We start from the raw sequence: 17,747 nt of genomic DNA, 5'->3' as shown, positions 1-17,747 counted from the left end.
CGCGGCGTACGCTTTTGACGCAGCCACTGCTCTAACCTAATGAGCCTTCAACCTGGTAGGGGGGTCCCTGCCTGTAAGCGTATACGCTGTACAAATATTTGAAACTATCCACCTCGAGATAGATTGTTTACTCGCAGGTGAGCCAACCTTCCTACCGCAGTAACAGCAAAATAGTTGGTTATCCTTACGGACACCCATATTTCTGCTGATATAGGCCTTGAGAGTCGTGCGGACATCCAAGACATGAGCATGTCTTGCAGTGGTCCCCGACGAGGAAGGCTGTGAAAGAGCAGGTAGCTCAATAGGAGCCGTTCACGTGGAATCGTGTGCGACCCTAGGACGGTAATAGTCCGGTAGACGAAAACTGACTGTCCCGGTGATATTTATCGACCCCATGGAAGACCGTTATTTTGGGATCGGCTGACATAACACGAATGTCGCCTACCCGTCTGCCGGACGTTACCACCACAAGGAACGCCGTCTCCCAGCTCAACAGCTGAAGAGAGAGAGACGACAGATCCCGAAAGGAAGGACCGGACAGCCAATCTAGAATGATTGACAAGTCCCAAGGGGGACTGATCCGCCAGACTGGCGGTCGGATCCTGTCCACCCCTGCTAAAAAGCGCTGCACTAATGGGTGTGCACCCAGAAGTGCCCCGTCGACAGGGACGTGAAAAGCTGCGATAGCTGTAGAGTACCCTCGGACTGTTGATGCGGCCAGGCCGTCATCTAGTCGCGACTGGATAAACTCAAGCACGGATACGAGATCTGCAGAAAAAAGATCTGCAATCCCTCTATCGACACACCAGGGCGCATAGCAGGCCTATCTATCGTACTGAACGTTTGTCGAATCCCTCCGCGAAGCCAGTATTGTGTCTGCAACTCGTGCAGGAATACCGCTCTTCTGGAGGCGATTCCTGACAGTGGCCAAGCCACCAATTGAATCCTGAGATTCGGGTGGAGGGCCCCGTTCTGGGATAGGAGGTCCGGTCGTAAAGGTAATATAACAGGAGGCTGAGCCAGAAACCTGAGTATTACTGGAAAACCACTCTGCGCCGACTAAAGAGGTGCCAGGAGCACAATTAGTCACGCAGGCTGAGTGCCTAGCTGAGACAGGACCTTGGAAATCAGAGGTACTGGGGAGAATGCCCACAGAACTGTCCGTCCAATCTAGCTGAAAGGCGTCCGGTGCCACCGACCTCGGGTCGTGGACTCGGGAGCAGAACGTTGGTGTCTGGTTATTTAACCCAGACGCAAACCGATCCACCTGTAACGACCTGTATAACAGGGAGAAAATCCCGAATATCCCCGGGTCGAGCCTTCACTCGTGAGGAGCGAGGATCCGGCAAGACAGAGCGTCCGCACGGACGTTGTCCACCCCCGGGAGATAAACAGGTAGCACCCTGATATCGTGAGAGTCGCACTATAGTAGGAACTGCCACGTCTTTCGTCGAAGCGACGGAGACGCCATTCCCCCCTGCTTCCGGATGTAAGTCATCGCCGTTTGGTTGTCCATCTCTAGACGAACCACTTGGCCACGAAGCAGATCCGGGAAGCGTTGGAACACCAACCTGACCGCTCTCAGTTCTAGCACATTGATATGCAGTTTGATCTCCTGCTGGGACCATAGTCCCGAGGCAGTGTGATCATTCAGAACGCCTCCCCAGCCGGAGAGTGACGCGTCTGTTTGAACTGTGAGAGACGGAACGGGAGTGATTCCCGACCTCGGTCCACCACTGGAGGTGTGTAATGAGCCACTACGGAGTCTCGAGCACAGTCTCGAGATCTTCCGAGTTCGCCCAAAGTCGACGGAGTGCTTGTTGAATGGGACTCATTCTCAAGCGCGCCCGCCAGACCAAATCCACTGTCGCCGCCATGTTGTCCAGTAACTGGAGCCATGTACGAGCAGTGTGACTTGCGCTTAAGGGACTTGATATCTTGTGACAGAGATACACGTCCTCTCACCGTGTTGAAATTAGCCACTAGGAAGACTAGATTCTGAGTGGGGCTCAGATCTGACTTCTTGAGATTGACCATCCACCCTAGAGTGATCAGAATATCTATCACTTGTTGTGTAGCTATCTGACTCAGGGATTGCAATAGAGCTCTTAGTAACCAGTCGTCGAGGTACGGATGGCAGAACCGACCTTTTGACCTGGCCACTTGGGCGAGAATCAACATCAGCTTGGTGAACACCCTCGGGGCCGTGGAGATCCCGAATGGTAGAACCCTGAACTGATAACACCTCCCGTCGAAAGAAAACCTCAGGTATTTCTTGAACTCGGGGTGTATTGGTATGTGGAGATAGGCGTATTTTAAGTCTATTGACGTTAGCCATTCTCCTGTCTCGACAGTTGAGATCACTGTATGGTGACTAGGAAACAAGTCGAGTAGAAGCCCTCGCTTTCCTGTCCCTCGGGACCCGGTTCGATCGCAGCTTTCATAAGAAGTGCGTCGACCTCGGCACGGAGGAATTCCGCCTTCTCTCGGGTAGCAGGCACCTGAGTGTGCTTTATTCCCGGAAAAGTGGAGGAGCGGATGAGTTTTCCCGATAACTTGCGACTGTGGGTTCACCCGGGGCTCTTCGGGCGCTAATGGGAACCCATCGTTCCCAGCCCCGCGAAAAAGCTGTTGGCCTCGACCAGCTGCCTTGCCCCGGCCCGTGCCTCTCTTGCTCCTCCCGGCGCCCTTATACCTGAAGGAAGCGGCGGATTCCCAGCAGGTGTGGACGTCTGACCCGTGCGTTAGCGTAGGAGGGGACAATTGGAGAGGCCCGCTTACGCGGTTTTAACGCTTGGTACCTCCAACAAGGCCTTATGAGTCTTTGATGGAAGTATACAATTGAGCAGCCTCTCGGACCGCCTGCTGAGCCCCAGGGAAGAGGGTGGCACCCTCTTATACGGCAAAGCAAGTAGGTCTTGGCGTGTGTAAGTCGAGTATTTAGATACCGACATCCACCGCCTGCGCATGCACATAACAGCGCACATCATATGCGAGGCACAGCTACGAATAGCGTCCCGCGCAAGATAATGTTAGTTGCGCGGCCAACTCCGAAGAGTCGGCCGGCCCCTCTCCCGCTAACTCCCTCTGTACAGCCGACAGATACGCGGAGTGTACGGACACACGGAGCTGTTGGCATGCATTATGATATTGCTCCTCGAAGCATATGTAAGCAGCCTTCAACTCCGCACCGCACACGGGAAAGGGGGGGCAACCGCCGGCCCTGCTTGACCTTAGTCAAGTTGGGTGTCTCCGACTCTGGCATGGGTGCAGCCACCTGAGGCAGTACATGGACAATCCTGTCCCGCACGTGTCTCTGCACCCGGCCCGAGGCCGAGTCCCGGTGCCGAGGTGCCGGAGGTTCAAGGGAACCCACCTGGCACTGGGCTAGGTATCCACTAGTGAAAGCCTTGGCCTCGGAAGAGGCGTCTGGCTCCGCTAGGGAAAATTGTGCGTCGGTAGTGCACGGGTCGGTGCCCGCCACCACTACGCTGGGGAGCGACCTCGAGCCGGAGCCGAAGCTCGGTTTCGGATCGTCCCCGAGACAAAGGGAACCAACCTGGCTCCGGGCTAGGTATCCACTAGTGGAAGCCTCGGCCTCGGAAGAGGCGTCTGGCTCCGCTAGGGAAAATTGTGCGTCGGTAGTGCACGGGCCGGTGCCCGCCACCACTACGCTGGGGAGCGACCTCGAGCCGGAGCCGAAGCTCGGTCTCGGATCGTCCCCGAGACAAAGGGAACCAACCTGGCTCCGGGCTAGGTATCCACAAGTGGACGCCTCGGCCTCGGAAGAGGCGTCTGGCTCCGCTAGGGAAAATTGTGCGTCGGCTTTTCGAGCCGGAGCCGAAGCTCGGTCTCGGATCGTCCCCGAGACCAAGGGAACCCCCCTGGCTCCGGGCTACGAATCCACTAGTGAAAGCCTCGGCCTCGGAAAAGGCGTCTGGCTCCGCTAGGGAAAAATTGTGCGTCGGTAGTGCACGGGCCGGCGCCCGCCACCCCTCCGCTGGGGAGCGACCTCGAGCCGGCGCCGAAGCCCGGTCTGAGATCGTCCCCGAGACCAAGTTGCCTGCCTCGGCCGACGCCGGGCATATCACAAGGTCTCGAAGCCGCTTCCGGCGCCGACAACGGGGAAGGCTCGGTCCGCATCTCCTCTCGGAGCTGAGACTTTACCTCCTCCATCATCGACGCCATCTGCGACTTAAGTAACGCAGAAAAGTCTGCCAAAGACAGTGCAGGAGAGGGTGCAGTGCTTACTACGGGGACCCTCGAGCCTTCTCCCCCGGCCCCCGGAGAGGGAGCGGGGGAGACAATCTCGGCAGCTTTTTTACCCTTTTTAGATGGGGAGGGGGATGTCTTAGTAGATCTGATATCTACCCCCGCCTTTAATAGACCTCTTTAAAGTGGAACAAGTCAACTTGTCTCTTTTTGGGGGCCCCGGGGGGTAAAGGCAATGTCCTCCGCCAGACATATTAGGCAGCGTTCGTGCCTGTCTTAGAACAACCCGTACACAGTTTGAAGGTCTTGTAAACAAGACCGTAATTTCTGAGGTGGGCGGGAAGGGCATCAACGTGTATCAGTGCGATATAAAGATCGGAAAGAAACGTGCATAAATTGTGAAACTAGAAGCAAAGGCGTAATGTAGAATGCGATTTGTAACGCGATACTAATAGCCAATGTCTTAGTATAATTATAACACCAAAGGGGCGTGTTACGCGCTAAGGTGTAAAAACCCGTAAAAAAGGTAAGTGTAGTTTATGAATTAACACACCACCTTGGGTTTTGTAAAGGAAAAAATTGTAGACCAATGCTGTATGATATAACAAAACCCCAAGCCGTTTCTTAATGGCCTTGGTGTTACATGTATCAGCCCGTGGAACTACAATATGGACGCCATTACGGCCATTTGAATTCAAAGGTACCGTGCACGTGGCGTATTATTACAACTCTATAACTTCACAATGCGAGGTATTACGCCTTTGCAATGAAAGAAATGTACCATACATACAGTTTGGTCAGCCATGGTTCTTGTCGAACGATAGATTTCTCTTATTTTTGTCTTGTGTGAAAAATCAACACGTCTGTCTCTTACAGATGACATAAGGAAAAGTGATTTGGGTGAGAGTTGCTCCCCCTGGCGTGAGGCGCCGTTGGGGGTGAGGCCCCGTAAGGGTGGTCGTATATCATACAAAAACGAAGTTTTTTGTGTGGTAACATTTTTTATTAAGGAAAATGGTTACAACTATGTCATATAGATTTTCTTGAGCAAGGAAAATGCAATAAGTGCCCCAAGGAGGATTTAATCAGAAAGAGAATAAACGATTGTAATCATGAACAAAATCCAACGCCATCAGGTTTGTTGGTTGGTTGGTTTGTTGCTTAACGCCGCACTCAGCAATATCCCAGCTATATGACGGCGGTCTGTAAATAATCGAGTCTGGACTAGACAATCCAGTGATTAATATCATGAGCATCAATCAACGCACTTGGGATCAATGACATGCATCAACCAAATCAGCGAGGCAGACCACCCGATCCCGTTAGTCGCCTTTACGACAAGCATAGTCGGCCTTTACAGCAAGCATGGGTTGCTGAAGACCTATTCTGACGCGGATCTTCAAGGGTCCCAAGCCATCAGGGTATGACGACACACAATCAACTAAGTCTGACCACCAACTCTATTTAGTCGCCTCTTACGACAAGTATAGGATGCTGGGGACCAATTCTAACCCAGAATCCCCACAGTGGTATATTATCTTGAATAAGGTGACAGTGAGTTGGTTTTACACTGATTTTATTTATAGCATGACAGGGGACACAAAGAACAGGCTTCACACATTGTACCCATGTTGGCATCAAACTAGCGTCTTCACTTTGGCAACAAAAGCTGTAACCACTGTGCTATCCAAATGCCCAAATTTCATCACCATGGCTGATTGAATCCCTTTTTCCTGATATGACCTGCAGAAAAATTTCTATAAAAACAAATAATGTATGCTCACCTGTTTCTCTTAGAATAATTTTACTTTCTTCTTTCCTTTCATCATAAACCTTGGTCCCTGCAACCTCTCTCAGCAGTTTGAGACGCTGTGAATCTGGGGCAGTTGCCATCTGGTTGATCTGAAACATAAGTTATCCTAGGTGAGAACCTGTCATAGTGGGCTCATGGCCCTCTAGCGTGTTAGAGAGAGAGAGAGAGAGAGAGAGAGAGAGAGAGAGAGAGAGAGAGAGAGAGAGAGAGAGAGGGAGGGAAAGAGAGAGAGAGAGAGAGAGAGAGAGGAAGAGAGCAAGGGAGGGAGGGAGGTAGGGGGGAAGAGAGGGAGAGAATGAGACACACAATGAGTTCAATACAACATGTTCATAACACAGAAAGTGTATGTAATATAATTAGTTTGGGGAAAGGGGAAATTTCACTAGTCTTTAGATTAATGATCATAACCCTGATACTGAAGTCAGTTACTTTGTGTATGCATCTTAATTTGTTATCAAGCTGACTAAAAAACAAGTGGGCGTCTTAAATTCAAGACAGAGTCTGACACAAGTCAGGTGATCAAAATTAGTCATGTTTTATTTGCTTGCCAACCACAAAGAGAGATTTTCAATATATTACATTTGTTCAAATCCAATTTATGAAAAAACAAACAGCCTTTACCATGTATACAAAATCAAAGTCACAGATTCAACTAAATTTGATCCAAGAACTTTCAAATGAAATCATTCTAAAACCATAATGGACATATGAAAACTGCAACAATACTGTCACATCAATGTTCCTCCACATCACAACTGTTGCTGTATCTCACCTTTCCCTGTTTGACAATGTAGTACGGGTTACTTCGGGAGAAGCCAGCACTCTCCAGCAGGTTCATCACATCAGTCTTACTGTAACATCATCACCGACATATAACATCCAGCAATAATTCTGTAAAGTTTTCGCCTTCAATTTATTTTTCTGATAATGGAATAAAAAAGTTCATAAACATATTTTCAAGGACATACCACTTATCGGTCCATTATTAGCAATAACTGGCGGTTTGAAGAATGGTTTTCTTGCTGAACTTACGTGACCATTTTCTTGTCGAGAAAATATTGATCCTTCTTTGAGCCAATGACTCTTCTCAATACAACTTCATCCTTGTCAATCTGAAATGAACACACATTATTCACTATTCTGTGTTGGTATGGCAGTGATAAAATTTCTATAGATCCCATACTATAAACATGGTGAACTTTTCACGTTACAAAAACCAGGCACATTAAAGTGCTAACCTTTTCTTCACATTACGAGGAGCAAATTACAAATACAAATTGGATGATAATCGACTTGTTACAAATCCAGGTTAATATGTATTTTGAGCGAGTGAAGGAGTGAGTGAGCGGGAGAGAGAGTGAGCGTGCATGGTTTACGCCATTATTAGCAATATTCCAGCAATATCACAGCGGGGAACACAAGACATGGGGTTCACACATTGTACACATGTGGGGAATCGAACCTGGGTCTTCAGCATGATGAGTAATTGCTTTAACCACCAGGCTACCCAACCGCCAACACAACCCGTCAAGATCCGGGTTAGAATTGGTCACGGGATCGGGTGGTCAGACATGCGGACTTGGTTGATGTATGTTATCATATCCCAATTGTGTAGATCAATGTTCATGATGTCAATCACTGGACAATCTGGTCTAACCTCTATTATTAACAGATCATGGGCATATAGCTGAGTGAGCGGTTTGACAACAAACAAACCAGTAAAGTGACAGAGGATGAGGGTTGTACTGTACATACTGAGCAGCCATCGTGGCCACCTGATTAACATATTACTCTCCTCTTTAACCAATCATATTTTATATTCTGTCCTTATCACAAAGGTTACCAAATTAATACATTAATGACACAACAACACCAAGATGTGTATACAAGAGTGTCACGTCCAAGTTAACTTACTGGAATTCGGTTGTCCGAGTTGTCAAAGATAATCTCGACGAAGGCGGTGATGACCCTGGGGCCCGTACCCTCGTGAAGCAATGCCTGGCGCTGCTCCGGACGCATGTGACTGAACTCATCAGACAGCACAAACTGGATGGCTGAAAAATTCAATTTATTTGTGGGTTATTTTCACATTATCTCATCAAATGACACGGCATTAAAATAATGGTAATAATTCAAAGACAAGTCATCATCATAAATATTCAAATCGCCTGAAATAATGTCAATGATATCACTTTCATTCTTAGATGAAAATGCTTACATAATATGAATGCATTGTGACAGCCAGGTTATTTCCCAAATTTCAATTCTATAAATGCAATTTCTTTTTTACTTGTAAACTTTGTCTGTTATGACCCACACGATTGTTATATGTTCATTTGTTGTTGGGGCATGGGTTAGGATTACTGCATAAATCCTGTCACTGTCATAGGATAGAAATTGTCTTCATAGTGTTATAATTTGAGAAAGCAGGGTGAATTTAAGTTGTAACTTAACAGTTTAATATAAAATATTTATTTGTGAATAAAGTGACAATTTTCTCACCATAAAAGAAGTTACTTTTTCCAGAGCCATTTCTTCCCACTGAAAGCAAAAACGCATGTTTCATTACCATCATCATGATCATTACAAACATATAACTTACAACATCATTTTATCAAGCATATCACGAAAGATATTTCAACATGTATTTCATTAAAATATTATTAGATTAAGAAGTAAATTTTTACTGAACATACTGAAAACACTAGAAAAGATCTAATCTCACCAATAACATTGTGTTTTGGATGAAATGGTTCCACAACTGTCTGGTCCCGGTAACTTCGGAACCCTTGGATGACAAGCTGAAAAGAATATTGCACCATAATTGTTGTGGGCCTGTAAACTCTAAGCTTAACATCCTCATTACAGACCAGATTCTGATGATACTGCAATAGGTTCAACATACAACTTATTAGTAGCATTAAAACATTGAAGACTCAGTGTATGATAAGGCCTGTATTGTAATGAAAGCGCAGATGCTAGTTTGTTTGTTTTTTATTATGCTAGTTTACTGAAATTCTAGGTAGAACATTCATTCAAAAGTTACATAAAATCTTCACAGTAAAGCACAATATCTTCACAGTGCACACTGTATCAGAACTAACTGAGGTACTTGAATACTCTTTAGTCTTAGAATCCATGACCTTAAAAACTAAGCGAAATTTGATGTTTATTTTTGTTTCATATGATGTCGATAGGTTAAATTGAGGCTGTTGCATTTATTTCAGAAGTGTCGCATCGAAGAATGGTCGTGGAAAGAAGCAGATAAAACAGATTGCATTTTATATACTTATGAGTATTTTAGATCAAACAAAAGAGTGGTCGTAAAGAAAGACAACACCTCGTTCGTCAGTTTGAGTATGTCTCAGGGATTGATCGGCGTTTGCGATGCAAGTCAAATCTTACAAAAATGACAGTTCAACAAACGTAGAAAATGCATATTACTTTACCTGTTTAATATACATGGTCGATCATCTACCGTTTACGGTTTAGATTATATACATTCGGCATTTGCAACAAAAGCAAACCCCAACAAATGGCGGCAAATTATAAATACATCGCTTGCAACATCACGATTAACATCCGAATTTAGTCAAATGGTACACTTCTTTGATATAGAGCTATCAAATATAAATGTCTTGTTTCCGTATCAATAATTAAAATATATATCTAAACACGCGGTTTGTGTTTTTGTACATGATCATATTTTTGTTGATGAGGTGTACGGCATTTTGACCAACGGGAACTCGCTAACCGTACTTACTATCTCGACTCGGTGAGCTCGTCGTATTTGTCCGAAGTATTCCGAATGCTTAACGAACTAAGGGACGTAACTTCAACCGGCTTATTTTCTCAGGCGCAGAGTGGGTAGCTTAGTCGTTTAGAACTTTGCTCGTCACATCGAATACACAAGTTCGATTCTCTACGTGGGTAAAATGTGTAAAGTCAAATCGTGATGTCACTGTTGTGATATTGCTGGAATATGTTTACTAACTCATTTTATCTTCTGGGGCACCTTTAAAATCAAACCTGACTCATTAAATCAGATTGAAATAAAGTTCACTTCACACTAAATATATCAGCAACTTGGTTTTAAAGAAAAATAAAGTCCTATATAGTTGAAGTCAAATGCAGCTGGGGTAATATGAATTTATTGATAACTGATATTAATAATAATTACAGCGACATGGGTGATATATACCTTTACTGATTCTAACCCTGTACACAACAAAACAACAGGCCAGGTTAGCTAACGTATTAATTCGTTTTGTGGTAAAGGAGAAAATCACTCTCAAAGAGTCTTTCACTTTCAAACTGGTGTAATAGTTTTTTCAGAAGCGAATTAAACTCACTTTCACTTTCAGTCCTAACGAAAAACATGATTATTGGTTTATTAGCTTCTCCTAAACTACAATAAGAATAATAAAAACATGATCCCAGTTACTTTTGGCCCATGAGTATACGAGTGTATCAGGGTTCCTGCGAGTTTATATTCGAAGAAATACGGTAAGCATGTTAGACTTTGAGGTCGACAAATATAATATTCTATTTTTTCTTTAACACGGGACAATTAATAACATTGCCCTTACATTCAAATAATTACAACTCTCACTGATTAACCTGTGCAAAAAATAAAAGTCACCCAACACAGATAACCCAATCAGATGAGACGGCCATGTACACACTTATTGCATTGGTTGTATGCCAGATTGTAGTACATATAATACATAATCTACCACCTATTTTCAGAACAATGACCAATCAAAGCTTGTGCTTATGATAAGCTATACAAAGTCCACTCGCTATCGCATAACAGCAACCCCAGTTAGGCGTAAGACAGGGAGAGCAGTCTCCCTCCATCCATTTACTGTAAAGATGCGCGTCCTCGCCGTGGTAGCCGCGGTGTTGTTCCAGTCGTGCCTGTCTCGCTGCTCAGACGATGGTAAGATTTATTTTTTTCACAAAATGAAATGAAAATAAGAAATGATATTGGTTTTCAAACCGTTTAATTGATCTGCACAATACATTTCGGACGAAGTGCTACTTGCGAGATGTGTATCACTTAGCCCGACACTAGATATAAATAGGTAGCTTTTACATTGAATATATTACTTAAATGACTATGTATTTGGGGCTGTGGCCTTTATACTGATTAAAACTGTATGTCTGTATTCCCTTTGAAACAGTATGGAAGCCACCCCATCAATGGCAAGATATCTAGATGGATAACCGATCACTGTCATGCAATCAAATCATATAATATTATTTCTTCAACAATTTACTTATAAAGTAATAAGCAAAAGAAAGCATACACCCATGTTTGATGGTGACTGAAAATGAAACAAACACGAAATGGTTATTCGATCGTGATGTATTTGATACGGGTATCATGGTTGTGTTTTGGACCTTAAATTTTGCTGTTTGCAAACTATCGTAACATTTTGATAACGTTTGTAACGTTTTGGTCAAATCTTAGTTTCAAGTGTATAGTTTCTTTTGCCCAGCAGTTTATTTAGATAAGATTTACTCATATGATTGTACAAATCAACATTTTCTGTTTTAACTAGATCATTTTTACTGAAAGAACCATGCCGTCAAATATAGCGATTTCAGTAACAGCGAGTTCTGGACTTTTAAAGTCAGTTAACTCCCTTGCCTCGGGAAGATGGACAGAGTAATAATTGACACGAGACGCACGTAATTTCTGTGATATCACTGTACAGTGTGTATTCTTTTAAATAGTGATTTTCTTTCGTGGTTCATAAGACATAATTTCTATTTTTAGAAAGTCCTGTTACACTGATTAAATCTCATACAAACAAGACCTGAAATATGGATCTCTTTTTTATTATTCGAAAATTGTCTTGCAGCTATTATTCAATGTTTACATTATACCATATAAAAGAGGTCTGTCATTGCAAAAACACAACGTTATGTAGAGCAAGTGTCATCTTATTATATTACAGTACCTGACCCCGGTGAGTTACTGATAACAGAAACTGCGCGTTAACCCGCTCCAGGAGATACTTCAAACGTCATCGCCATTGTTTTGTCGTTTTTAATTTCATCTCAAGAATGATTTTAACGTGTTGTTTTGTTTACATGTTAGTAAACTACATGTACAAAAATTACGGTCATACTTAACACTCTAAGAACCATATTTCGTTTAAAATCAGTCCCCACTATAGATTTATTATTTTAGTGTTACGATAAGTAACTAACTTCTGCGTTCGTATTACCGTACAACTAGAAAAGTGACTGCAGGTCAACCGGTACGCGCGCATACATTTGACATACATGCGATGCATTCAGATGCAGACTGACACATGGATACACAGCATCCCGGATCAAGATTGTTAAATGAAATATTTAATTGTTTTCATTTAATTTTACTCTACATTACCTCGTGGTTCTCCCGTCCACGTTGCACCACACTAATTAAGCCTTTACAGACGTAAACGTTGTTGTTGATGATGCCGTTGTTGTCCATCATGTTGACGATGATATCTTTCGTGATGTATAGGTTGGTAATGATGTTTACGTTAATGAAGACGTTGATAACGTTTTTGTTGATGCCGTCGATGATGTTGACGTTGCGTGTTGCAGGCTACGTCCCCTTGGTGAAGCAGCAGTACGCGGAGAAGATCAACAACCAGATCCGGGCCCAGATCACCATGGAGCTCCAGGCTAGCTATCTCTACCAGGCCTATGTGAGTGTGTGTACCAGGCCTATGTGAGTGTGTGTACCAGGCCTATGTGAGTTTGTGTACCAGGCCTATGTGAGTGTGTGTACCAGGCCTATGTGAGTGTGTGTACCAGGCCTATGTGAGTGTGTGTACCAGGCCTATGTGAGTGTGTGTACCAGGCCTATGTGAGTGTGTGTGTCGAGGTAGGGGCTGCACAGGCCAGCTATCTCTACCAGGCCCATGTGAGTGTGTGTACCAGGCCTATGTGAGTGTGTGTACCAGGCCTATGTGAGTGTGTGTACCAGGCATATGTGAGTGTGTGTGTCGAGGTAGGGGCTGCACAGGCCAGCTATCTCTACCAGGCCCATGTGAGTGTGTGTACCAGGCCTATGTGAGTGTGTGTACCAGGCCTATGTGAGTGTGTGTACCAGGCTTATGTGAGTGTGTGTACCAGGCCTATTCGAGTGTGTGTACCAGGCAATGTACCAATATTAGTATTTGACGTGATAGTTCTATAAATACACCTGGTGCTGCTGCAAAAGTCGTAACAAAAGCAACATTTGCCTCCTCCAGCGGTGTTGTATAAAAAAGTTACAACAGTAACACCTTTTATAACGACGTATACCATGTACACATCAACGTTCTCCTCCCTGCAGGCGTCCTACTTCGACAGAGCTGACGTGGCGCTGCCTGGTTTCAAGAAGTTCTTCCTCCAGGCGTCCAAGGAGGAGAAGGAGCATGCTCAGATCCTCATCGATTACGTCAACAAGCGAGGGGGTTCGCTGCAGTTTGGTGACATCAAGGTATGATGGTCGGGAACAAAGACCAATCAAACAAATATTTATTTTATGTGTACCAATATTAAGTTAACAAGTAATTCATCACTTGTTCTTTTCAAACATGAATACAATCAGGCTTGAAGGACATCGTCACTGGAGACAATGAGCGACATTAGTTGCCATATGACATTCCTACATGTGGTTACAATTTGGAATAGCCAGCGGTAACCTTGACCTTCAACCATGGATCTCCTTTTGACCTGTATGTACTGGTGTTTTAGCTGCTGGACGTGTGCGAAACTATCAAGGACCTTTCTAAGACAGTGGACCTGAGCCGCAGAAGACAACAGACATGTGTAGGTGGCAACTAGTAAAATAGTGAATGTATTGAACACTGCATGCATCGCAATACAGCTAAATCATGGTGGTCTTAACTAGACAACCGGTGGTCGATAGCGTGATCAGCGAATCACGCCATCAGGTCACAAGTGAGGACTGACCTTTCCAGAGGGTCACCAAACAAAGTAATATTCATACAATATTCATTGGTCGGCTCACTCTTAGATGTGAATAACCATTGGCTGTTTTATTCGCCTCTCCTATTACTGACTGCATTCGGCTTGCAAATAGTGTCCCCAGCACCCCATTGCCGGTTGTAAGAGGGAATTGGGGAACCCTGAAGATCCAGGGTAGAATAGGTCTTCAACAACCCACCCTTGCCGTAAGAGGCGACTAACGGGATCAGTGAGATAATGGGTGACTATTGTTCGTCACTGGAGACACCCACCCTTGCCGTAAGAGGCGACTAACGGGGTCCCGACTAACGGGATCAGTGAGATAATGGGTGACTATTGTTCGTCACTGGAGACACCCACCCTTGCCGTAAGAGGCGACTAACGGGGTCCCGACTAACGGGATCAGTGAGATAATGGGTGACTATTGTTCGTCACTGGAGACACCCACCCTTGCCGTAAAAGGTGCTTATGTTTGTCGTAAGAGGCGACTAACGGGGTCGGGTAGTCAGGCTCGCTGAATTGGTTGATGCTTGTCATCGATGCATGTCATCGTATCCCAGTTTCGAACATCGATGGTCGTGATGTCAATCACTGGATTGTCTGGCCCAGACTCGATTATTTACATACCGTTGTCATATTGCTGGTTATAAAGGGCGACGTTAAAGGATAAACAAATGCATGTGTCAAGTCTATCACTGTTAAACGTCTGTTTACTGAGATGTCATAAGGTCATTCATCCGTGTTTCAGATTTGCTACTTCGTGAGCCAGAAGAGACAGATGCTGAAGACGAAGCCAGACCCTTCCTGCATGGTAGGTGGCGGCAGTACTAGGATCAGTGGTCGTAGTGGTAGTTGTAATAGTAGTTCTTGTAGTAGTTGTTGGTGTTTTAGTAGTATTTGTAACAATAATTGCCAATAGTCAAAAGTCAATGTAATCTCATTTGTAATTACAATAGAAGTAGTTAGTACATGTAGTAGTAGTAGTAGTAGTAGTAGTAGTAGTAGTAGTAGTAGTAGTAGTAGTAGTAGTAGTAGTGGCCAACCCCACACAGACCATCATGTGATCATTGTAATGACATCAGATTCTTTGCGTTTCATTGTTTACACTTAGAACCCCCGCAGTGACTGGAGGCACGGCCTGATGGCGATGGAAGACGCCCTGCTTATTGAGAGAAAAGTCAACTCTGAACTCCTTGATCTTCACGATATCGCTTCATCAGGACCAACAAAAGACCCCCATGTAAGATTTTACACATTTTTATCTTATTTAAAAATGTTTTACATTGCCTCGTATGCTACAGTCGTTACTTAAATTGATATTGTTTAAACTATAAAACATATGAAACGTATCTACTAGACCCCCACACGGCCTAAATGGTTTAGGCTTGAGTATGTGGCCCGTAAAGACGTCTTCTTCATTATTTGACCTCGTCACGGCCCTGTAGGGTTTAGTCTTGGCTGTTGTGCCCCTCACGGCCCTGAAGGGTTTAGTCTTGACCCAAGACTATTGTAACCCACTCACGGCCCAGAAAGATTTAGTCTTGATTTGAAACCCCCATCACGGCCCTGAAGGGTTTAGTCTTGACTGTTGTGCCCCTCACGGCCACCGTTTAGTCTTGACTTAAGACTGTTGTAACCCTCTCACGCCCCTGAAAGATTTAGTCTTGATTGAAACCCCCCTCACGGCCCTGTAAGGGTTGAGTCTTGACCATTGTACCTCGTCATGGCCCTGTAGGGTTTAGTCTTGACTGTTGTGCCCCTCACGGCCCTGAAGGGTTTTGTCTTGATTGAAGCCCCTGTCACTGACCTGTAGGGTTTAGTTTTGACTATTGTAACCCTCTCACGGCCCTGTAAGGGTTTAGTCTTGACCCAAAACTATTGTAACCCACTCACGGCTCTGAAAGATTTAGTCTTGATTTGAAACCCCCATCACGGCCCTGAAGGGTTTAGTTTTGACTGTTGTGCCCCTCACGGCCACCGTTTAGTCTTGACTTAAGACTGTTGTAACCCTCTCACGGCCCTGTAAGGGTTGAGTCTTGACCATTGTACCTCGTCATGGCTCTGTAGGGTTCAGTCTTGACTGTTGTGCCCCTCACGGCCCTGAAGGGTTTTGTCTTGATTGAAGCCCCTGTCACTGACCTGTAGGGTTTAGTTTTGACTATTGTAACCCTCTCACGGCCCTGAGGGTTAAGTCTTGACTGTTGTGCCTCTCACGGCCCTGAAGGGTTTAGTCTTGACTATTGTGCCCCTCACGGCCCTGAAGGGTTTAGTCTTGACTGTTGTGCCCCTCACGGCTTTGTAGAGTTTAGTCTTGACTATTGTAACCCTCTTACGGCTCTGAAGGGTTTAGTCTTGATTGAAGCCCCTGTCACTGACCTGTAGGGTTTAGTCTTGACCGTTTGACCTCGTCACGGTCCTGTAGGGTTTAGTCTTGATTGAAACCCCCTCACGGCCCTACAGGGCTTAGTCTTGACTGTTGTGTTCCTCACGGACCTGAAAGATCTAGTCTTGACTATTACCCCTTCCATACACACGGGGCTCTGTTTGGTTCAGCCTTGACCGTTGAGCCTCGTTACGGCTCTACTTGATCTCGTCTCCACTGTTGGATCCGTTCCAGTTGAAAGCAGATTTCTCACGTATTTTTCCGTATTTCAGCTGACACACACCTTGGAGCACATCTACCTCGAGGAACAGGTGGAATCCATTAAGAAGTTCGGAGACTACGTCGCCCAACTCTCCAGATTCACTGACGACTACCGTCTCGGCGAATACATCTTCGACAAGTCGCTGCAGTAACAGTATATCCTGTGATCGGGCTAATAAAAAAAAAAAGCTTCTCTGATGAATGCCATGCCCATGCAAAGTAATCTGTATTGTCATTCTTGTAGGAGTGGGTGTTATTATATCTGAATAAAATTTTAGAATTTGGTACCTGAGTTTATGTTTGAAGCTAATGTTGCACCTGCACACTGGTATATACAGGAGGGTGGAAATGCTGCCATTCACATCGGCAGTGGGTGGGGATCATCACTAGGTACAATGGGTGACTATTGTTCGTCACTGGAGACAGTGGGTGACTATAGTTGATCAGTGAGACAATGGGTGACTATTGTTCGTCACTGGAGACAGTGGGTGACTATAGTTGTTCAGTGAGACAATGGGTGACTATTGTTTGTCACTGGAGACAGTGGGTGACTATAGTTGTTCAGTGAGACAATGGGTGACTATTGTTCGTCACTGGAGACAGTGGGTGACTATAGTTGTTCAGTGAGACAATGGGTGACTATTGTTCGTCACTGGATACAATGGGTGGCTATTGTTGGTCACTGAGACAATCAAATGGATTACTTTATTTGATCAATGAGACAATGGGTGACTATAGTTGATCAGTGAGAGAATGGGTGACTATTGTTGATCAATGAGACAATCAAATGGATTACTTTATTTGATCAATGAGACAATGGGTGACTATAGTTGATCAGTGAGACAATGGGTGACTATTGTTGATCACTGAGACAATCAAATGGATTACTTTAGTTGATCAATGAGACAATGGGTGACTATAGTTGATCAGTGAGACAATGGGTGACTATTGTTGATCACTGAGACAATCAAATGGATTACTTTAGTTGATCAATGAGACAATGGGTGACTATTGTTCATCACTGGAGACAATGGGTGACTATTGTTGATCACTGAGACAATCTAATGGATTACTTTAGTTGATCAGTGAGACAATGGG

At 44.8% G+C, this 17,747-nt stretch overlaps 2 protein-coding genes across 2 annotated transcripts in view; one reads left to right on the top strand and one right to left on the bottom strand.

Moving 5' to 3' along the window:
* The window catches only part of LOC124143893 (structural maintenance of chromosomes protein 3-like), a 47,106-nt gene extending 37,496 nt beyond the window's left edge, over positions 1–9,610 (bottom strand). Inside the window, exons 1-7 of the mRNA XM_046513058.2 lie at positions 9,475–9,610; positions 8,751–8,826; positions 8,528–8,566; positions 7,940–8,079; positions 7,058–7,137; positions 6,798–6,876; positions 5,997–6,114 (exon numbers count right to left, since the gene is read on the bottom strand). Coding sequence (XP_046369014.1) covers positions 5,997–6,114; positions 6,798–6,876; positions 7,058–7,137; positions 7,940–8,079; positions 8,528–8,566; positions 8,751–8,826; positions 9,475–9,489 — 547 coding nt within the window. The 5' untranslated portion in view covers positions 9,490–9,610. The remainder of the gene's footprint in view (positions 1–5,996; positions 6,115–6,797; positions 6,877–7,057; positions 7,138–7,939; positions 8,080–8,527; positions 8,567–8,750; positions 8,827–9,474) is intronic.
* A 1,201-nt stretch (positions 9,611–10,811) lies between these two features.
* On the top strand, positions 10,812–16,934 carry LOC124143894 (yolk ferritin-like). The gene is made up of 7 exons (XM_046513059.2): positions 10,812–10,967; positions 12,632–12,735; positions 13,368–13,514; positions 13,772–13,846; positions 14,754–14,816; positions 15,117–15,245; positions 16,661–16,934. Exons 1-7 carry the CDS (start codon positions 10,901–10,903, stop codon positions 16,799–16,801), a joined length of 726 nt encoding a protein of 241 aa, XP_046369015.1. The 5' UTR covers positions 10,812–10,900; the 3' UTR covers positions 16,802–16,934.
* The last annotated feature ends 813 nt before the right edge of the window (positions 16,935–17,747 follow it).

This window comes from Haliotis rufescens, unplaced genomic scaffold (assembly GCF_023055435.1).
Source record: "Haliotis rufescens isolate VD_foot unplaced genomic scaffold, xgHalRufe1.0.p SCAF_12, whole genome shotgun sequence".
NCBI lineage: Eukaryota > Metazoa > Mollusca > Gastropoda > Lepetellida > Haliotidae > Haliotis > Haliotis rufescens.
This window is presented reverse-complemented; position numbering and strand designations above follow the sequence as displayed.

Coding starts and splice junctions, on each gene's coding strand:
- LOC124143894 (XM_046513059.2), top strand. CDS start 10,901: ATGCGCGTCCTCGCCGTGGTAGCCGCGGTGTTGTTCCAGTCGTGCCTG. Junction 13,515..13,771: donor TGCAGTTTGGTGACATCAAG/GTATGATGGTCG, acceptor CTGGTGTTTTAG/CTGCTGGACGTGTGCGAAAC. Junction 15,246..16,660: donor GACCAACAAAAGACCCCCAT/GTAAGATTTTAC, acceptor TCCGTATTTCAG/CTGACACACACCTTGGAGCA.